General features: G+C 40.3%; 1 protein-coding gene across 1 annotated transcript in view; it reads left to right on the top strand.

Moving 5' to 3' along the window:
* The window catches only part of EEFSEC (eukaryotic elongation factor, selenocysteine-tRNA specific), a gene marked incomplete at its 5' end in the record, with an annotated part of 122,660 nt that extends 100,772 nt beyond the window's left edge, over window positions 1-21,888 (top strand). Inside the window, one exon of the mRNA XM_035337897.1 lies at window positions 20,910-21,888. Within this exon, the coding sequence (XP_035193788.1) occupies window positions 20,910-21,094 (185 nt within the window). The remainder of the gene's footprint in view (window positions 1-20,909) is intronic.
* Between the last annotated feature and the right edge of the window lie 1,328 nt (window positions 21,889-23,216).

Below are 23,216 nucleotides of genomic sequence, written 5' to 3'. Positions count from 1 at the left end.
CAGTGTTCCTGCCACAGCAAGGTAACACAATTGGCAAAGTTTCACGAGCTATTTTTCCTTGCTATTAGTGAGGTTTAGTCTTTGGCTGTATAAAGTTGGAGTGTCTTATAGGATTGTACTAAGGAAGATGTTCTATAGAATGTCCTGTCATTAATATGTCTACACATAGCTTGTGCTTGCTTTTCAAGTATCCTGATAGAAAACCTGCATGCTGTCCTGCACTGTATGCTGCTTCCGTTTCTCAGGTGCTTCCTAACAGGAGTAGAGCTTGCTCCAACCATTGGAGATGCTGTAAAGGTCCATGGCTTCATGGCAGCAAGGTGTAATGCTGAGGGGCTGTCTGCTCTGATCCAGCTGCTTCATCACTTGCTCCCGCTGTGCTGCAAGTGAAGGTTGTATAGTGATAGTTGGCGTTGGTTTTGTCATTTTTGGTTAAAAGCCTAAAAGATCGATTCTAACATTTAATGCAGTGGAAGTGGCAGTGGTTGGCTCGTGTCTCACGTCATTTTATATTGATACTTCTTCCAAAACTAGACATAATAAGAATGTGGGTACATAAATTGCTTCTAGACATTACTCTTATTTTTTTAGAAAATATGAAGAATTTAGCATTTTTTTAACCAACGATCTTGCAAGAACCACAGTCTAGTAAAGTTGAGAGATATTTCTGATTCTTAATTGGTTTTTGAACTCATCTATGTTTTCTTTCATTGTGGTTTAAATTTGGCATTGATCGTAAGTTAGTGCTGAAGGTAAGTTACATGCTTGACTCTTGATGGTGTACGGATGGCTTAAGCACTGTGGTTCTGATGGGAAAACTTGAACTGCAGACATGAATTCATACTCTGAGAGCAGAGAATTTTCTGAACAATGAACAAATGCGGCTCTAGGGGAGAAAATACACTTCTCGAGTTTTGTTGTAAAATAATTAGCCTTCTGTGGTAGGCATGGAGGCTGTAGAAAACGGACAGGAGTTGCTTAGTTGCCTGCGATTTGACTTAGTTTATGACCTTGAGTAATGTGCCTGTTCAACAGCACTTAACAAAAGCATATTTGATGAAACATTAAACTCATGAATTACATCTCCAAGAGCAGTCTTTTTTTGTAAATTTGAAAAATTGAAAATAAATCACAATCTTCAGACCTCAGTGGAGTTGTTTAAACATGAAATTAAAAGGAACAGGCTGTTTCATCAACAATGCTACTTTGTAAACTTAATATATAGCCTTTCTTTACATAAAAAGGGCTGTATATTTCAAAGCATTGTATAAAGGATCGTAGCTTTCTTAATCTCATAAGTGGGGGAACTGAGACAGATGGAATAATACTGTGAACTAAGTCAAACAAAACTTGCTAGGCCTGTGTTTCTTAATTCCCAACCCAAGCATCTATCCCTTAGGCTATAATATCCCCAGAGCAATTTGTCTTTCAGTTTTTGGGCATCAGTAAGGCGGTATTTGTTCTTCAATTTTCACTGAAATAAGCAACAGTTACTAGTTCAATTGTATGCTCATTTCAATCATTGAATGCCTAGTGTCCCTCCAGACTTACACAGAAAAACAAGTAGGATCCAGTTTACTTATGAGAGAATAAATGTGCTGTCCATGCCACGCGCAGCAGCAAGTGGTGGCATCCCTTGTATAGAGCTGTCAGCCCCAGGGCTATGTGCAGCATTGGAGAGCCGCCTCTTTCCTCATTGTCCTTTTATTGCTCAATGAACTTTGTTTCATTTCCCTGCTTTGGTAAAACATTAAAATCATTATTTTTTTGTTTAAAAAAATCAGTTGTTGCTCTGTGCTATAATAGTTCACAAGCAATTCTTTTGCACTAGATGTGACTACTGTATAACAAGAGAAGTACAATTTTTGTCATCTTGGAGGGTTTTTGCCATTATTTTTCACCTTTGGGGGAATCAGATACGAAGTTAATGCAATGGATAAAACATTTTTGTTAAAAACTGGAAATTTCCCTGGAAAGCTCTACAGGTTTTTGGGTCGTAAGAAAGTTTGACGTGCACAATGGCTCTGATCATTAACTTTTCACTTTTTGTCCCTGGGACTTTTGAAGAGAGACTTGCATTTTTTTGGCATTGGTCAAGTAGTCTGGTCTTCATAGACTTGCTGTCTGTAGTGTCTTTGTGCTAAGTGTTCCCCCTGGGGCACCTTCTTATGTTTTAATTTGCAGTTTCGGTTGCTGATGTATGGGCTCTTCTGTTAAGTAACTTTTATTTTCTATGTCATTATGCCTACAGACTTTATTTGATTTGTGTTGCACACCAAGTGTTTTTCCCGTGTTGTATTTGGAGCTGGTTTGTCATAGAGAGTTACTGTTGTGTAATTCTGACTGAAAATTACAACTTTATCAACAAACACAAAGTGCTTGTTTCATTTGAAAATCTGTTTTCCCCTCATGCACTATTTATCCATTATGTGTGGTATTTTTATCTTTTAAATAAAACAAACCACTACTTCATACATGCTGCACATTACGAATTATTAGAGATTCAGTGGTATGTAGAGCACTTACTGCTATCAACACAAGTGAAGAGCTTCTGTAAACAATTGATTCAAGATTTCAGAATAACACAAGTGCTGAGAAAACTATTGCTCTCAATTATACTATCACATTTCCATGGATTAATGAGTTGCTGTTTGTTATCTCATTGATAGTCAGTATCTGAATGCTCAAACCCCATCACAAATGAACTATACGTTCATAATCTCAGATCTCTCTTAAAGTCCCAGTGAATTCTGTTGTGCATATGATGTGCTGAGGAGCGTATTCAGTTACCAAAGCTCAGCTGTTACGCGCTAACTTGTTTCTGTGGCTGAGCTCTGAAATAACAAATGGCTGAAAAATATATCCTTTGTGGTAAGATAGGGATTTCTGCCTCCAATTGTAGAGTGCTTTAGAGCAATTCAAGAAAATATTCAGATGTCACCTGGAGAATACATTAAAACTTCTGACATCTGACTATTCTACCAGTCTGTGACTGTAACTTTGTCACTAATACTAACAAAGATACTAACAAACTTAGTGTTTTCAGACTTTAATAGACTCCCTAGTCTCCCAGCCTCTCTTACTTCAACCCAGCTCCACTTGCATCTTTAGTTTGGAGCAGCTGTGACGTACAGCAGTATGAACATGAGGATAATTCTTGTACCATTGTATCCATTACTCAGGTGTACCTGTAGAAGGCATGTAAGTGACGTTAATCTGGTTGGGCTTGCAAATTTGGTTGATGTATTTTCTATGAAGCATGTTGAAACTAAGTAGGTAGTATTGCATTAGCAAATTCTTTCATTAATGTGTTCTTTTGAAAATAAGCCAAGCAATTCCGGAAGCCTACTGAATTTTAAAATGTAAGCTGTCCATGTTTGGCTTGGTAAGGCTGAAAGCTCCTTCAGTGCATATGAATCCAATGTATGCTAGATAACGTTATGATATTTAAAAATATGTAATGTGCTTTGCATGCAAAACCATACACATAAGCACTCGCACGCTGTGTATATTGTGGCTGCACATCTTCAGCTTGTGTGGTATGATGTACACACTTGTGCACGCCCACACACTAAACCTTTGCAGGTCAAAAAGTGAGGATAAACTTTTGAACCCAGCTGCTTCCAAATTAAGTACATGTGCAGGGACCACCAGAGCTGGGGTTACCGTATTCCAGAAAAGTGCCGGACACTGACACCCACATACTGAACTGCAGGAGACTTCTTGTTCTTCCTTTAGAGCCTGAAGGATGACGCCGTGAAAACACTCTGTCCTCTTTGCCCTTTCCTTGTCACCAGAAAGGACAGGCAGCATTTTGGTGACTTCTCCCTTCGTTATGGAAATGGGACTGATACAGTAATCAGGATGCTACATATGGAGCTTTTTAAATTACTGCTCCTCAGTCTTTTGTTAGCCTTCATTATTCCTGAAGATTTTTTTTTCAAGCCACAAAAATGACATTTTTAATATGCAGAATTAAAAAAAGGCAATATGAAGAATACGTTTTTGTCAATAAGCTTTTACCTTTTAAACCAGTTATCTAAGTTTCTGCTCTAGGTATTTTAATTGAAGATTAACTACTGTTAAAGAGTATACAAATTTAGGTAGTATATATTTGGAGTAGTAAAAGAGGACTGAATAAGAGGTGGGAATAGAGTGGTCTGTCCATTATAATTTTAGATTGCAGAGCACAAACTAACTTTCATTAGAAGTCAGCACAGCGAGTGCCAGGTTCTTCTAATGTTACGGCTAGTTTTTATTTTTTGTTACGATGAAATTAACTAAAAGTATACTTTAGAGCTGCAAGTTGAGCAGGTCTCACTTGCATATTTCTAATCTACGGTGTCTTTTTTAGTGGAGCATTGCAGGTCTAAGATGATGCGTGTATAAGTGAAACATAATCCTAAAAGTATAGTTGCTCTCTACTTATCACTTGCTGCAGAAATGATACCAGTGTGCTTTTTGCTCTGTATGTTTTTTTTTTTCCCAATACAGGAAATAAGAGTGATTCACTCCTGTTTGCAAACTGAAGATTTTTCTTGCACATAGAGCAGAATGTGGGTACCACACTGGTTGTAGCGAATACGTTAGTTTAAGACATGAGGGCTGATTTTTATTTTTATTTCTTTTCCTTGGGATGGAGTTAAGATGCTGCCTTGATTCTAACTACTTGCATGAGTCTCAGGCAAGGTATCCACTTTCCTTCCAAGAGTCAGACTTGTCTTCCCCTGGGTCTCCCATACAGCATTTCTTCAGAGGGAAAAAGGACAACTGTCCTGAGGAAAATCTTGCTAAGACGTATTGTTTAAACCTATTTGGAAAGGAGTGCATCTGTTTTATTTTGTAAAGATTCAGCTTTTCGCTTAAGCTTTTCCTTTCATCACATAATTTTTAACTAGAGCTTGAATTTTAGCAGTTTAAGTATTAATGTAAACTTACTGTAGATCTGTAGCCACGATGAACTGCATGTTTAACGCATACATTCTCACATCGTCAATATGCAGGATGAGGAAATGCTGCTGCTGCTTCAGTTTTCATCTGTGAAAGCTGAACTAGCCCAACAGTGTGTGCAGGGGGATTGGCATGTTAACCCTCACAGAGATGTGCTTCCTTGTGGTACCGCTTCCTTGGGCATTACCTGAGGTAGCTCTACCCCTCAGGTGCTGCTGTCTGCAGGGAACGTAGGTCGTTAAAAGGAGAATGTGCCTTAATGTTGTAGTGCATTGTAGAGTTCCTTGTCCTCCAATATCTGTTGATAAGGAAGGAACCTGAGTAAGGTAGGACCTTAGGCTTGGCTTAATGTGGTATAATAGTTCCTATGCTGCTAGTGTTTTGTGAAGGCAAAATGATTATCTGGTCAGGCTGTGTCCTTTATCCGTGCGACTTTCCCAGTCTTTCCCTTTTCTTTTTCTTTTTGTTTGTTCTTGTTGTATTCCTCCTCATGAGGAGGGAGAGTCTGAACCACAGATTTGCCATGATTGTGCTGCAAAATCAGTAACAGCTGTTGGAATTGTAAATGGCTTCTTGGTTGCAGTCACAGAACCTGCAGTTGATCAGCTCTGCCCTGAACAATAAGTGGAGACATCAGGACCACTGAGGCTAACTAGAGAGTAAGGGAGGATGGAATTAAAACCCCGAGGCAGGGGTCTAAATAGAGAACACAGTCACAGATGGGTATTCGAAGGGACACTGTTTCCTTTTGTTGGATGCCTTTGTAGATGTTGCGAAGTGCAGAGTTGACTGGAGCAGTATCATAACGTGAGCAAAGGGAGCTAGTAGGAAAATTGAGAATAAATTTCAGATAAAATGTAATTTGAATGTGAATGACTTATTTCCTCTCTGTTCCCCTTCAAGAAGTCCAATATTCTAGCAACTCTTTGTCAGGGCAAGCAGGCAAAAGATGTTCCATACCTTGGTAGGGTCATTTGCAGGTTACTTAGGTTGATAGGCTAAACTATATTCCTGTGTTGTCTTTGAGTAGGTTAGGATATCACAAACATTAATATGTTAGCACAAGGAAAATGTTTAACAGCTATTTGTCAAGAAAAATAAATCTTGAAATGTGGGAAATGCTGCTCCTGAAATGGACTGTACTGGAACCCAAATGTAATGAAATCAGCAGTCATCACACAAGATGCTGCCTTTGTGGTTTTGGTAATGGGGCTAATTTATTTTTAACTTGTTTGTGTGTTTTGGCTGGTTATATTACGTCTTTTATAATCTAATTTTCCTCTCCTTCAGTGCTGCTTTTTACTGCACTCCCTGGAAACACTAATTTCTGGGGGGAGGAGTGGGTGTGGGTTTTGCAGTGCAAGTCAAGACAAGTTGGGTTTTTTGGAAATCTGCAGTAACTCTTCAGATAGGAGGTCAGTATTCCACAGAGCTGAGCTGACTGTCGTTAACATCCTTGAAATATTATAGTTGTGAACCTTTTTCCCTCTCACTGCTGGATTTGGATCCAGGCACTGAAGCAGATTGGCACTGGTAGTAGGAGCCTTCAAAGTTAGGCTGCTGGAACTTGTTCTCTTCCAGCCAGTCACCTGGCACTAGTATGCTCGTTACTGATTTCTGCTTCTGAGCCTTGTGAATTGCCTACATCTTATTCCCAAACATCTGTGGCTGGAAATCTCAGAAAGAAGAGGGGAGTCTTTTGAGGGGATGGCTCAGGAAAGCTAATCTGCTTCAAGCTTAAAATCAACTTCCCATGGACTTGGACAGAAGTTGTACCTGCATTTTTTGATATTTTACTTGACTAGCTTTTAGAACAGCCTGTGCCCCGGGAAGAGTGTGATGAGGAAGGAAACCCAGCCCTTGGGTGCTTGCCTAGAAAAATGGAGGTATCGCTGTGGCATGGATAGATGTATTAAGTTCTTAGTATGTGCTCGGTTTGTCGCTGTCTTGTTGGTGCTGAACCTTGGACAATCTTGATTAATGTCTTAGTATGTCTGCCCCTTCCTAAACGTATCACCATGTGGCTGCGTTAGTCTTTGCTGCTTATTTGGAGCCCACGTATTGTAAAATAGCTATTAGAAAACATCAACTTTGGATTCAAAGGTTTATTTCCAGGCTTTGTGATTTATGGAGAAAAAGTATTAAAATGCTGAACTGAAAGTCTTGATTTTGAAGAGGTAAATATGAATAACAATTACGCCTTTAAATAAAATACCCATTTTAAATGTATGAATTTGGAGGGCAGAGTGACTTCTCACATTTTTAAGATTTTCTGTTAGCTGCTTCAGCATCGTTAGAGTTCCTGTTCTGCAAATCTTTTCCACCTGTCCTAATTTCCAGCATCTTTTGCTGTTTCATTTGTGTAAGAACACTTTAAAATAGTAGTTAAATAACACAAAGAGAATCAGTTAAGGCTCTGGTGCTCAACCAGCATGTGCTGAACGGGGAGAAGCCCAGTGTCTTAATCAGAACAAATGCAGCAGGCGTAGTTATTGCAAAGTGTTTTTCACTGCTAGAGGATTTGTGGGTAACTAAGAAATGTATAGACTTGAGTTTTCTATTTCTTAAATAAAAAACAGATACATGTCTTCATCCTTTGCTGGCTTGTTGACTCAATTTACTTGGGTGGAATCTTTCAACATTTAAAACAAATTAAAATTCATGAATCATTTCTGCTTAAAGGCACAAACTTTCATAGATACAACAGTTAAGGCTCCTAACTAGTTGCATACTGTTCTGCACATGCAAATTACGTGCTTGCTTACAAAAATGCAGAGGAAAGTTTTTAAGTGGAATACAGTAGGCATTACTGGATAAAAGGTTAATATTGTGCTTCAGTTCTTTTCCATTGTAGCATTGCTTTGTTGCTCAGCACTGTTTGCTGCAAAAGCAGTGACAGCCGTAGGACAGATGTGAAGACGACACCGTTCCACGGCAGAGGATGACAACGTACAGCTTTCTGAAGCCATTCTGCGCTGCCTCGGCGGTCTGCAGTTTCTCAGTACTTGTTGGGAAAGCTCTCTGTGTTGTTGTAGTGATCCATATACGCTCTTAAGCTGTGTTAGTTAGGTTTTGATGCTTCTGTGCTTGTATGGTGTGACCCTGTTCAGGAGGGGGAGGTGTCACTTCACCCGGGGTGCACTCAGATTAAGATCAGCATTGTTTTACTTTATAGTAAAGGCAGCACAGTATGTTTTTAAATTGTTTTAATTATTGTGGCCAGTCAGTTGCTGGTACAGCTAAGTGAGCTTTTTTCATGAGCGTTTTGTAAATGTGGCAGGCGTTCTCATGAGGCTTTAATTTGAACTTTCTGGAAGTTTGCTTAAAAAGGAAGAGAGGTGAGCAGTCAGTAGAAGTTAACAGAAAATAACAGTAATTCAAGCTGATAATATGTATTCTTTTTCAAATCTGATATTTCAAGTATACGTCAGGTGATTTGATGTAGTTCAGGACTGGCTTAGGATGCTCGTGTCTCCACTGCCACGATACCCATGCCCTCAGCCTCTAGCGCAGCTCTAGGCACTGTGCTGGGGTTTGCAGGAGTGCCAGCCACGGCTGGCTTGTTTCTCCTCTGGGCTTGGTGGAAGAAAATGGGCAGCAAAATGAGGTATTTGTGGCTATATGAATGTGCATATGTATGTGAAGAACTAAACAGCTGAAGTTGCATTAGATCACCAAACTAAAAAGTAGACAAACTGGGATGGAAAGCAAGAATATGCCTGTCTGGATGTTCCCTGCTGAGGGTGATTAATGCTGCAGTGGACTTGCACTGAAAGCTGCGTTCATTTGCTGCAGAAGTTATTTTTTAGAATATTGGAGTATTTGAAAGTGGATTTTGTTCCATGGGCCAAATATTTTGTGTTTGAAACTTAACCAGGCTGAGCATCCTGTAACAATAACTGGAAAACATAGTGCCTGCAAAAACAAACCCATCCAGTCATGTCCCTTGGGTGGCCTCTCCTGTACTTTTTATTACACGCCCCTTGCCTTTCTCATGCATCCTGCCTCCCGTTTGACTGAGATCCCACCTGTGTATGGCATTTCAGCCTGGGAACCTCACCCAGGGACCGCACACCCCGCGAAGCTGCTACAGCTGGGGGTGTTGGAGTGCTCCGTTACTGCATTCACCGGTTTCGGTGCGTGCTGTTGGTCTTGGCAGACTGTGAAAGAAGGTTGGAGGGAAATACACGGTGGAGCTGTGAACCTGGAGAGCCATTTTAGGGAAGAAGTCTGTGAATAATAGAAAAACTGGCAAACATTTGAATTGGACTTGGTAAAATAAAATTACACAAATTTCCAGAGTCCTTTTTTTGTAGGAAGCCATAGAGATGGAATTTATATGTTATTAAAAGACTGAAAACTTCATAGTAACCCAAGATTCTCATACTGTTTCTTCTACTCCACCTCCCACAACATTCTATTTCCCTTGTAGTAATTAGTTTGAACTTTCATCTGTTTCTGTGGATCAAGTAATTTTCGTACAACTTCAGGATTTTTCTGTATACTTTAAATCTCTCTTCTAAATGATGTTTTTTCATAACAAAAAAAAAAAGCCATGAATACATTATAATTTCAATTTTCATGGTGTGTGAAAGATTTCTGCACTAGGTCTTTATTGTTTTTGAAGAATTCATCACCCTAGTTAAGAAGCTTAATATAAATTAAAGAAGGTATTAAGGAACATTAAGACATCAAAATGTGGAGCGTTCTTTTCCTTTCGATTGCTCCAAATGCAAACAAGTTGAATAAAATGCAATCAAAGGGCCTGTTTGGAGAACATTGAGTGGCTTTACAGCTGTGCTGTAGAGAACCTCTGGTAAGAGCATAATTCAAATAAAAAGGCCTTTCTTTCCTCCTCCTAATTCTCTTTGTTGTGGTGACAACAGAGTACAAGCCCGATAAAAATTTAATCACCTTATCTTTTTAAAGCAAATTGCATATTTGTTTACACACAATATACATAACATAAAAAAGAAAAAGCTGCTATCCAATCCCCCTCCCCCTTCTAATCGCATTAAAGGCCCTTGCCTAGGAGTTAATTTTTTAAAAAATGTTTTATTCTTTATTCTGAAGTCCCATTGTTCAGGATTTCTTTATAAAGGCAGCCCAGGGGAAGATGAATATCGCCAAACTTAAACTCTGGACCAGCGCTGAGCAGCAGATGCCTGGGATAAGTCAGCGGTGTTGGTCCAGCTTAACTGACTTCTATGGTGCCTACTCCACATCAAGAGTTGCAGGCAAGATGGGAGGATTACAGACAGGCCTGTGGATCCAGCACTTTGATTTGAAGCTGCTTTGTAATGAATTGCCTTTGATTCCATGGCAGATCTGCGAACCTGAACTTTTTCCGCATTGTGTGCATTTTTGAAAGGCTGCAGTAAGGAGAGATTGTATATTGGTACTGTTTGTTGTTGCCGTCGCTGCCTTTTCACTAGGCTGGAGGAATTTTAGTCCCTTTTGTTGAATTCAAAACATTTTTAGTTGTTTCAGAGCATAAGCATTGTTCATTTTGTTTACCTACTCTTTTATAGGTACCGGGTGAGGTACTGACCTGACAACTCCCATACCCGAGTTAAATTTAAATTAATTCCACCTTGATATTCTATGGGGCTCAGAATTATGAAAGTTCCTTTACTCAGTTGTTCCTTGAACTAATTCTACATAATGTAGCAATATTCTTTGGGACATTTTGGTGATTTTCTCCCTCTTGATTTGAGGATTTAATTAGCAAGGACCGTGACTATAGTAAAACTTGTGAAAGTGCCTCGGGCAGCAGCTGTCTTAGACTCTCCAAGATTTCAGTTACGTTGATGTCTGCATGTTTGTTTCCTCCTCTTGCATCCTGGAAGAGTACTTGTTAGAGGTCCAGTAACACAGATGGGCCTGCTTCCCCAGGCCAGTAGTGCAAGCCATGCGATGAGAATGAATGGTGCTGGTGAGGTTGTGTGTATCCAGGCTCTTGCAAGTGCAACTGGTTAGAGGGCCTGATGAAAGAGGGGCTTTTGTCAAGCTGGTTATTCAAAAGTGTTATGAGAAGTCAGGGTTTTATACTATTTTATACTAAGTACTCCTGCCAGGACTCCTGCAAAGTTGTGTGCAAGTACAGAAATACACTGTGCAGAGTAGTAAGCAGTGACGGTCAAGTTTTGGCTCTGCATAGCCGTTCAGCTGTCAATATTTATTGTGCTAATGAAATCCTGTAGGACTGCGATTCTGTAAAGGAGAGAGTGAGTTTTCTTTAAAAGAGAATCTGTCATAAGATCAGCTTCACTTTAGCAGAGTCCTGATCCCCAGGCAACCTGCAGAGCAGCAAATGTCTGTCATTGCTAGAGATGATGATCAGTCCTAAAAATAAGCCACCATCCTCCCCTCCCGGTCCAAATAACTGTGGTTTTAAGACACTATTCTGTCTTTGAGTGTTCTGAATAGTCTTGGATGTTTCATGCTGACCTCCTGTAATTTTTCTATTGTTGAATTGTAATGAGCTACAATTGTCTACACTCCCAGGCTTCCAACGACATTGATGAGAGATCAAGCACATATTGATGATGAGAGAATTGAGTATAGCACTTGGGTGCGATCTCAGTGACTGCAGGCACTTTGAGTGACCATCAAGAGAAAACAGTTTATGAATAATTGCTGGTATAGTAATTCAGCTGGCATAATTGCAGCTGTGTTAAAGCACCGAAAACACATAGCCAGTGCAAAAAATACTCTGAAAATCCTTTCCTTGAGACTAATGGGACGGTGTTGGATTAGAAGACAAAGATTACCTTAGTTGCTGTCTTGTATCTCTGCGAGTTGATTTATTGTATTGTGTATGCATGTAATTGGTTTAGCCAAAAACGTGTAATCAGGGTGCCCTGGAGTCTCTGTAACCTGTGTTAGTGCTTGGCATCAGAAACAAAACTGTGTGAAGCATACCAGCCATAGCTATGTTCCAGGAGTACAAAGTATGAATACTTCTTCAGAAGAGTTGCCCTAGAAGGGCTTAGCCAACAGATGGTTGTGGCACTCGATATAACTCCCAGCAGCTGGAATGCAGATTGACCTCTAAGATAAGGTCAGGTTTGGTACTCTCAACTGGTGTGTACTGCAGTATGGCCAACTAGTCAAGAAATTTAGATCTTAAGTGTCACTTCATTTCGGAGCTGTTATTTGGGGCTGATGGGTGTGTTGGGTTTGGATTTTGGAAAACCCACAGTGGAACTGCAAATTCCCTAAAGTGTGTGTGTGGGGGTTGTGCAGACTACTTAATGAAGTGGTTACGGAGCAGTGGCACCTGACGGTGGAGATCTGTCAGGTGCAGAAATTTGTCCTGCTACATGGCTTCAGATGGCAGTGGTCCATTTCTATCTGTTGTTGCGTTTTAATTATAACAAAAAACAGGTTAAAATGTGGTTACGTAATGTAGATTTTGGAAATTGGGTAACATATCCTGAGCATCTTGCTGGAAATGGAGAAGTATCAAACTAAATGAATGGCACACGCTCAATGTGATGTGGTATGCTGAGTGTCCTCCACCTAGATGGCAAGTTTAGGACTACGGAGAGGGTGGGACAGGCAAGGCATGTATAGGGACGTATGGTATCGATAACCATTCAACTGCTAATAGATTTCGTGTGATACTGGAGCCTGAGCTCCGCTTAGCAATATGAAGAATATCAGACTGAAAATCAAGACGCTGACTTCATGCAGAGGGTATGGCAGACTAATTAAAGAAGAAAAAAAAAAATCTGCACCAATTGAGCCTATAAAACTCTTCCTGACCTTGAGAAAAGTCCCAGGGAGCTGTGGGAAACTCCAAACCGTCCCCTCTGAACTTTTTTGTGTTGTTGTTTAAATATAGTAACTGCTTTTTTAATTAAAAAGAAAAATTAGATGGCATTTCAAATTGTGTCCATGGTGCCTTGGGGACCTATTACAGTACAAATTACCCTACACTATTTAGCGAGGGCTTGTTTACTATTGTGTGAAGCAAGGGTTACCAGCGTAAGGATGTAGGACAAGAAGGGCCCTTCTTTGAAAGTCTGGCTCTGCACATGAAAGTGACGCCAGCAATTGGAAGCAATTTGTGGAATTGTTTGATTATATTAATTATGGCACCAGCAAACAGTGCTTGGGAAACAGTTTTGTTTTCTTGCATTCTTTCTTGATTGCTTGCAGCAAAAGCCAAGATACAAAATGTGCCTTTAAGGGCTGCCGGAGAGTGCAGTTCAAGCCATTGTGTAGAGTTGGCACTGAGCTTGAAAGGGTTGTGTCCAGCTTGACGTGAGAGCTTTCCAAATACAGCTTTGGCCCCGACTTCACCTAGGTCAGCCTCTTGAATTAAAACGGCTTCTGTCTTTCTCATCAAGGAAGATTAGCTCTTTCTCTGCTAAGTGGGAGCCCATAATGAAATCCACGTTATTTCCAGCATTACCACCTCTTGCAATAATGCCTTTCAGTCTGGAAGCCTGTGTAAACTTAACAAATGGATACACAAGACTCAGTTCAGTTCACCACTGAACTGCGGCCCTCTGTGATGTGGTGTGGGGCAGCTGTTCCCCAATTTATGGGAAAATGTTTTAGTAGTTAAGGATTTCCAACCAGAGCCTACCAAGCCGGAGCTGCAGGAGCAGCTCTGCAGGCTGGCTGTCACGGCAGCGTTTGGTCAGGGCATGTGGCAATCTACTTCTGCTCCAAGTGGCTGTAAAACTTTTTTTTCTGGTCTTTGTCATCAAACAATGAATTATGGATATTTTGTATAGATCCCAAGTGCCATGCCGAGGCATTAGTGTAATTCTCATTTGGAAGGAAGGAGTCCACTTTGCGGTTTCCTTGGAGGCTGGCTGATGGCTCTCGCTGGCCAACTTCATGCTGTACTTCTATTAATATTCATGAGCCAGGCAAGGTGATAATAGCAGATCTTGTACCAACCAGAAGGGAAAAATGAATCTACTCTGGAGTTCGAAAATCAGCGGAATATTTCTGAAGAGAGCTGACGAGATGTGGGAAAAGGTGGTGTGAATTCAAAATAGAATTAGTGGAGAATTGTGAAGGGATTTACATAAGTAAAGTTCATTGCCTGATCTGTGAAAGTAATTGAAGCTCAAATCCTGAGCTCCTGGGGATGGCAGCAGCAGGAGTATCCCTTGTTTCTTGAGTGAATCTCTGGTCAACTATTACATTGAAATTGTCTAGGTAATTACATTAGGCTTGTTATCGTGGTGATGAATGCCTAGGAGTAGAGTAGATCAGCTCCAGTAGGAGCACTGCACTTAAGTCTTCTGGCTAGAAAGGCTGGTGGGTGTTGACCCTGATGTCAGGTAGGGAATTCCTACCTGATCCCAGACTCTAGCTCAGGACCCAGTTTTCATCCCTGCTTTTTCTGATACACGATATATTAATGACAGGCAGATGGGATGCCAAGTTAGACAGGGTCAGCAGTCATCCAGTGCACTAGTTGTAAAGTGGAATGTCTGATGTTCTCAATACAGGACTGTTGTTCTTGGAAGGCTTAGAAAGATAGCCTTTTGCTGATCAGCTCAAGTTTTCTTTGCTGGGTGTTGGGGGAGAGAAATGACCACTTTAGTTGCAATAAAATCCAAAGTTAAAATTTTGGATATATCTTTAGCAGAGAAGCAGAGTTGCAACCTAATAGCATAATATAAATAATTCAGGCAATAGGATGTTCCATTTTCTGTTCTTTCATGTGTTATGCTAAACTACAGGATTCTGAAGTCCTGCAGTACCAGCAAGTGCCAGTCATTGCAATAACCTCGATGAGAGCCCAGTCTTCCCACCCTGATACAACCTCCCTGCATCAGACTGGGGTGGATGTCTCCATCTGGGGCTCTAGTCGCTTCTGATTTTCAGATCAGCTGGGCTTTTTACTCTCTGTTAGCAAGAGAGTTGATGCAGGCACACACTCCTTAACTGTGTAATGAGGGTTCAGCCTCACAGGGTTCAATTTAAGGAAATCCTGAAATTGTGAAAAACAGCTGTTACGAATAATCCATTGTGAGGAAGGATTATCCCCAAACCTTTGCCTCTTTCAAGTTTTGCTCTTTTCTTTCCTTGCCTCAGGAAGAAAGAAAAATGTCTGTCATACTAAAAGGTTACATTTACCTAGGATAAAAAATTACTTCTGACATCAAATGTGCTATGTTAACTTGTTCTCTGATGTTCCATCAATTTTTAACATTTAAATGTTGACAGCTAACAAGAAATTGCAGGTTGTTGCGTCTTATATCTGCAGTAGTCAAAGGAAGTAAATAGAATATTTAGAGAAGGGAGAACAGTTCAGTTTCCACTTGAATCTCTGTTCACAAATTCCTGGATGGAATGGCAGGTTTGGAAACAATATCAGCAGGTCAACAATAGGCTAGGAATCTCTGAACTGTGAGTGCAAAAAGGAGGTGTTTTCTATTCCAATGACTGCTACTGGTGTAGCCTCAATCTTTTTTCCTAAAACTGTGACAAGAGTTGTGAGCCTTCTCTGGGCCAACACTTCCTCTGCGAACTGCTGGTACTTGCCAACGTACATTTACCGATTTGTCTGCAGCCACTGATAGGATGGATTTGTAATTTTGATCTGGAAGCCAATGTCTCATGAACCAGGAAACTTGGAATCTTGCAATTAATTTTCATACCATTACAGTTCTAAACACTGTAAGGAAAATCTGTAATGATACTAGGCATACTAGGTAGTACCTTCATGTTCATCAGCACTAGCTAGCATGCTTAGCATTTTTTTCTACATGTGTGCATATGAGAAAGAAAGTTGTTGAAGTTCAGCAAAATAAATGATCCTCCTTGGCTGTGCTGCAGAGCATGCCCGGGACCTATATTATTACACCTGTTTTCACTGAAGTGTTTATCAGTTGCTTAAAAATTACTCCCATCTCTGGCTGGGCTACAAGGAGATATCTCATTATCTGGCTTCTTATCTACAATGTGTCTAGCATTCAGTCTTTAAAGTCTTCCATTTAAATGTTTCATTATCTTTAAAGGAGACAGGACTATTCCTAAATATTGAAGAGAAGACGATCTGTGGAAGTAGGGAAGAATTTGGAGATGAGAAATCTGAAAATTAAAGTTGGAAAAGGAAAGAGACAGCTGCTGAAGTGCAGGATAGCAAGTGGAATTGGGAGTCAGGGAAGAAGGAGCTGGATTTTAGGAGAAATAGCAGAGGTCACCCTTGGCCATCCTTTCAAGGAGTAGAGGCAGCAAAAGAAAAGCCAACAAAGATGACACTTTTAAGGAATGACAACATACAGTGAAGAAGGATGTGAAGTAGGGAAATAATGTAAAATGTGAAGTAGTATTAAAATTACATTTTTATTTCACCTGTTATCTGTATGTGGGGGGGAGAAACACTGCAATAGTCTGTCATCCTGCAGTTGGACTAGAAAAAGGAATTAGAAGAAAAGATCCTGCACTGGCTTTCTTCCTCTTTCCAGCTGACGTAGTAGTTGTAAAAACAAAACACAAGCAAACCCTGCTGGTTATGGACATTTACGTGCTGTATGTACGTGTTGTGATTTGTGTACTGATTGCCACTCGCCAGCAGTCTGGTATGGAGACGATCCCCTGGGCCGGACGAGGAGACCTTGGCGGTCAGTAGGGGAATGTGTAACATCAGGCTCTGCTGAGTCCCTGCTACAGCAGCCCCTGATTAAGTTTATCATACGAAGAACATGAAATATTAGAGAAACCTTAAAACTTGCGTAGATTCTCATATCTTCATTTAAGAGAAAAGGAAAAAAAAAAAAATATATATCTTCCTGTATTTATACACAAGAACTCCACAATGTGCCATTTCTATACGAAGCTGCTGGAATGTGCATGTTTCCATGCAAACTGAACTGGACTTCTTTTACGAGTAATTGTAAAACTGCCGGACACAATAATGCCTTCACATCTGAGATACTGCAAATCATTAAGCTTGATTTATTTGTAAAAGCTGTATAAAATACTGCATTTATCCTGTATTTTGTGCATGTGAAGCTGTTCTTAAACTTAGAAAATATTTTTCCTGATGATGTATTGCTTTTCATTTGAGTTTGCAAATTGGCAGGTTTGATTTTTGCATTTGTTAATGGCTCGGTTTGGATTAATCCCTGAGACTGTGATGAGACCAATAATAAGAGTCTATATTCTTATTTGGTAATTAGTAGTAGTAACTGAAACTAAAGGAATGAAGTAGATTGAACTGTTTTGCTATTAGATTTCCATATCTAATACGGGTTAGTATATGCAGGTATATTTTATACAAGACCTGGGTGCTTCTTGTTACAGACATGGTTATGATGGGTGGGAATGAATTTGCTAAGCTTTCAGATCTCTTCTATGCCTCTGAGGACTGCCCATTAATAATATTAATATATAGGTATTTCTCACTGTTGTATGCAAGGCATTTCTGAGAACTTTGAAGCTAAAGTCTTTTTTAACACATGGACCTTTTCAATTTAATCCATTAGCAACTTGGAAAAATAAAGTAATTGTCCAACAGAGGAAGAAAAAAAATCTATTAACATTTGCTACAAATCCAAGTAGTACAGGCAGCACTTAATTAATGGAACAGATTTCTCACTATGTATTCAAGCTAACATAGCTATTGTTCAGGAGAGATTAGACCCTTAATGTAAGTAAGTTAAACTAGACCTCCATCTAAAAATATCCGTCATTTCAGCTATTAAAGGTCTGATGTCTTCTTTGGTGACAGATATATTTCCCTTCATTTCCTTGGTTTTGTAAAATGCAAAGCATGCATTGTGTGTAACGCGAGAAATCCGCGGAGGTAGATGAAACCCCGATTATGCCTCCCGCCTGTCTCTCCCTGCCTGGTCCTTTGTGCCGCTCCGTATCGCAGAGCCTCTTCAGCCCTTAGACCTCCTGGCACCAGAGCAGAAAAACAGAAAATGCCATTTGTTAGGGTACGATGCCAGCCACCTAATCTGTTTGCAGAATGAGGGCCGTGGGATCTGATCAGGTAATTTAGATACCTTGTGAATTTAATAATACCTGGGCTGCCTTTGGCTGTCAGCCCATAATTTCACGTGTAGGAGCCACCACATTCTTCCATTTTTTTAAACTTCTTACCAAGGATGCCTTATTTGAATCCAAATAGGTGTTAACAGCTGCAGGTGAGGCGTTTTTACGTCCCTGTGTTTGGAAGTAGACCTGATAGGTTGGAGGAGGTGAGATTTGCTTGGTTTTAAATGTTTTCCTCCGTATAGTTCCATGTGCAATATATGCTATTTTTCATGAAAAAGATGTTTTTTCTTTGTTTAGACACCTAAGCGGATGTACTGAGCGTTGGGATGTAATGTTCGGGCAGTCCGAGTGCTCCTTGGCTTCGCTGGAAGCTTTTGAAGCTTGGTTTGTCTGAAGCTGTGATTTCATCCTTGTGGCTGGGACTTTGCCCCCATACCGATGCAGCGCCAGCGGGCATCGGTGCCCGGCAGCCCTACTGCCTGTCTGGGAGGATCGCACGGCAGCAGCCGCCTGCCGAGCTCCAGAGACCCGCAAGGAAAAACTCTGGCTGCAGTTTTAATGTCACACCTCCTCCCTTCCTCCCTGCTTTCCGTCAATTAGCATTTTTTGAAATTAGTCTCGCGAAGCCTGCTAACGTAAATAGAAGTGTTTTAGGATTTGTTTGCTTTAATTAATTTAAAGTGTGTCTTTCTGAGAGGATTTGGAGTTAAACATCTTTCTTAAACAGCAATGTGCCAGTAACAGCAACGTAGCAATAGTGATAAGACCAAGAAAGGGAAACCAACTGGAGAGCAAAATAAAATGTTTCTTTGTCCAGAGAAGTAAATGGTCTTCCCGGGAAAGTGGAGGAAACGCTGTTCAGGGACACTTACAATTAGGTTGGTCAAAACAGTAGAAAGCATACAATAGGAAATAAATCCTGCAAAGGTAGAGTGCAGGGCTGCATGAGGTCACTCTTTTTTGCTGTTTTTATTTGGGTTTCCTCACATTTGTCTGTTGCTGGTTTTTTTAGCAGCACCCAAGATGTTCTTGGAGCTTTCCAAATAGGAAATAAGTTGCTTTTCATGTAATGGTAAATTATTTTGCATAATGAAGATGGAGTGATTGTAACACAAATTATATTAATGGGATTTGTACGAAAGTGTCCAATTAAAAAAAAAAAAAAAAAAAAAAAAAAAAAAACTGCATCAAACATGACTATACAATGTAATAAAACCATATAATAAATATGTGGTCAGGCCGCACCATATTATCTAGCTTGATTAATTGAACCTTACATGTGCAAAGATAGTCATTATCAGACTTCTCAGCCGTCAAGGAAAAATGCTCTCAATTATTTCCACAATGAAATAATCATTGCTTTCTTGTATTCGATCTGAAAAAGAGAAATCTGCTGCTGCCGTGACTGCGAAACACGAGATCTGCAGAACTCTGCGAATTTGATCCTGCCTTAGGCTGGACTTCTGCAGCCTTGGTGTGCGATGTGGTTTGTTTAGTTATTTTAGTTGTATGTTGTGTTGTTTTCCTCTTGTGATCTCGCATGTCTTGGAAGCAGCGAGATCCCTCTGCCTGTGAAAGTCCCCACGCTGCTGTGCTGCAGGGCAAGGCACGAGGGCTGCTTCCAGAACCTCTGGTTAAGAAATGGCAGATGGGCACTTTCCAAGTCTTGCTTCAACACTTCCCTGCTTCCTGCCTTCCCTTCGCGTGGGGCTCGGAACAATTTGCTACTTGACACAGCAGGACAAGCAGGTGGGCTCCGGTGCCACATCCCCATGCAATCAGCTGAAAGTGCTCTCTGGATGTGTCTGGAACAGAGCAAATCACCTGCGCCTGTAGACCTCCTGTCTCCAGTAAATCATAAGCATCTCAATCTTTTTGTCAGGCTGTGATATGAGAATCCACAGCTGAATTTCAATATGAGGGGGGAGAAGCTGATTAAGTGTTTGAGATAAGGTTATGTGACACCGCAGGTTAAAAATACCTGAACTGAATTTGGCCAAGTGCCTGAGAACCACGTTTCAGTGTATTCAGGTGGTGCTGAATAAGCTCCCAAGGAGTTTGCTGTCTTCTGCTTTAAGAAAGCAATTCTTCAGGAGTGGTCTTTCAGGAGCTGCATCTCTCCTGTTTTTACAGTATTTCTTAGGACTTCACCATCTTGCATTTCTTCTCTAAAATGTCACCAATGTGTCAAGTCAAAATAAAATGGGAAAGTTAAAGTAAACCTTATCCATTTAGGAAGAAATGGGCTTATTTTTATGTCTGGGCACAAATATCTGGAGAAAAAAATCAGGTTGGTTTAGATCCCCGCAGTCTTACACAGGTTAATTCTGTTTCCCTTAAGAAGCGAGTTGTAACCCTTAACTGTGTTTTAGCCCAAAATAAAAAGGGCTGTATCATTTGCTAGAAGTAAGCAGTGTGTTTATGGCAGGCCTCAGAGATAGACTAAAGACGTTCAAGAACCTTCTCTTTGTATAGGGCTCTATGCAATTTCAGTATTTCAGCACTTGTTATTTTTCACTCACGACCTATATTTTTATAAATACTCTCACTGATGCGAAGAAACTGGGAAATGTGTGCAAATAATAGGAAAGGTCTGCTGAGTAAAAGACCTAGACAAGGCAAGTTGGCCTGGCTTGTTTAAATTTTTGTCTGCATTTAATACTTCAAAAGCTGTAGAATGATCCAGCTTAGGGAAGTCTGTTGCAGGGTGTGCGGTGGAATGGGTCTGGGAATGTTCATGTAAGAGACTGCAGTGGATTTGGGGTATTGCTGTTGTGAACGATGTCTGAAGGCTTGTCTTCCCATGTAATTTACCATCATCCAGTAGTGATACAGAAAGGTAACTTTCCTAACATACCTGATGTCCTTTCTTATTTCCTTTGGTTGATTTCAGAAGTAAAGTTGCCTATTCGTTTTTTCCAGACACACTGAAATGTGATGTTGAGCCGTTTTGTCATGCATGTTCTTGGTTTTTACAGATGGGCTGAAGCCGGAAACCAAGATGCTTCTCACTGCTGCCTCCAAGAAAAAATCTAAGGCAGGGAAGGGAGATGCAAACAAAGAGGATGAAAGCAGCAAGAATGATTCAGCCCAACCTGTTACCATCACTCTTCTCTTTAAAAGATATGTATTTGACATGCAGAAGAAAATGATTCAATCCTGAGAAAGCAAAGAGGCCTCTGATCACACTGGAAAGACCAGACTCTGAATGAATTCAGGTGGAATGTGTTTCTTGCCTGAATGCATTAGACCGGTTCTTTTCTTGCAGGCTGAGCCTGGAAGCTCCTGCTGACTACGTGCCACCTTCTGAAATCTCTGCAGTCTGGTTTTATTCTGTTAGAATGTGCTTACCTTGTCAGCTTTGCAATGTGAATCTTTACGGCCTCTTGGAGAATGTCACGTGCTGAATGGGTGCGTTTGGGTGTGCGTTCTGATAGTGATGCTCTTCTGGAGAACTGTTTCACGTAATTTAAGTTTGCCACCAATATTGATTTAAATGCAGTCAAGATGTGAATTTCACATGATCTACAAAGCGAAGCTGATTTGTTTAGGTTTACTTCCCAAGCAAAGCGTGGGACAAAAAGCACACAATATAATAGGTGAAACCTAAAATGAATATTTCACATTCCTTCAGCTGTGACTATGTAAGATGCTATCTAAGAGGTGGTATGGATCTTTGTTATAAATGATTTCTATCTAGAAATGTTTTTCATATTAAACATAATGATGCGTGTAACTGAGAGTCTTAATTGTTCTGTTTGCTGTTCCAAAGTTTCAGAACCTATCTTTGGTAACGTTTAATATAGCTCTTCTGAATTTCCTGCTGGTTCTGTGTTGAATCCTATTCCAGAATTGTTTTCTTTTTTTTTGTAACCAAAATGCCTTTTGTGCTTGAAAGAAAAAGTTGCCTCTGGAAATAGAGGCTTTATTTAATTAAAATAATGATAGAAGATTGCAGCATAAGCCTTGTAAAATGAATATCTCCAAGATGCTTTAGAAACCATTAGTTGTTTAATGGGGATTTCATGGCTGCTTTAGTTCTTCCTCTCAATTTCATGTTCTAGGCTCATAAAAAGGAGGGCATTGGCAGTATCCCTTTTTTGTTATTTACAAAGCATAGAACACGGTAACATAAAACCTAACACTAATTCCGCAGGTATGGAAGCTGCAGTCTTGAAGAGAAATCAGGTTTGATAACACGAAAAGTGTAAGTTCCTGCCTTTTGAATAAAGTATTTACTTCTACTTACTGATGTTAAATTGCAGCCTATGACACATTCGGTGAAGCCAGCCATGGGAAATAACGTAAGTGTGTTACTTGCATGCAGAAGTGAGTGCAATAGATTACTATACTCATTTGTCAGTGTTATTCCAATGTCCATCAATAGATGTGAATCCATCATGCTCACATAATCCTCTTTTTTCCCATTTTTTTGTTTCCTTTTAATTTCCAGGTAACCAAAGTGGACATGATTGGTAAAAATATCAGCTATTGAGAAGATGTTTACAAATGGACGGTCTTGAGACAGGGCATCTTGTGTCTAAACTAGGTTGATGGTATCCCTTTAAATCAGAACAGAATTAGTGCTTTGTGGAATAATCCCAAACAGTTTCTGCTGAGTGAGTCCCAGCAAAGCTTTAGCACATCCCATAAGATTATGGGGTAGTGTGATCCCAGAGGAATTAGGCAGGCAACTTCAGCTGTGGCTTAATGTGACTTGTGCTGCCAGCCTTGCTGGAAAATGTATCCTATAATGAAAAAAGATGCATTTCACACCTCTGTCACCTCTCCTTCCCTATTTCTCTTCTCTTCGCAGACACCCCTAAAGGCAGTCTTCGGAAAGAATATTTATTATGTTATCTTTCTTTTAAGCCTTTATCAAATCCAGTTTTGTATCCTGCACTGCTACCTCTGCTTAAGATACTGCAGTGATGTAAGCTAGAGAAACAGATGACAGAGGAATGCTATTATTTCCACACCAGGTTAGTCTTAGTCTAAGAATTGCTGGTATAAAAAAATCTCTCATTAACCAAAAACAAAAGTGAATTATTAAGGATCTTACATTTTTTATCTCTATAGTTCTAACGTCCTTTCCAAATTTTAAATGGGTGACTAAATTCTGCCAACTCTGCTTAGAGTTTTGGAAAGAAAAGGGAACTAATGGTGAAGGGTGTCATGCTGTAGGATGTTGTTGGCTGCTCCACAGTTGTGAGCCTTGCAGTTGCAGGTCTTTGTATTTCTTGTATTGGGGGGGGGGGGGGGGGGGGGGGGGGGGGGGGGGGGGG

This window comes from Oxyura jamaicensis, chromosome 12 (assembly GCF_011077185.1).
Source record: "Oxyura jamaicensis isolate SHBP4307 breed ruddy duck chromosome 12, BPBGC_Ojam_1.0, whole genome shotgun sequence".
In the NCBI taxonomy this organism is placed as follows: Eukaryota; Metazoa; Chordata; class Aves; order Anseriformes; family Anatidae; genus Oxyura; species Oxyura jamaicensis.
This window is presented reverse-complemented; position numbering and strand designations above follow the sequence as displayed.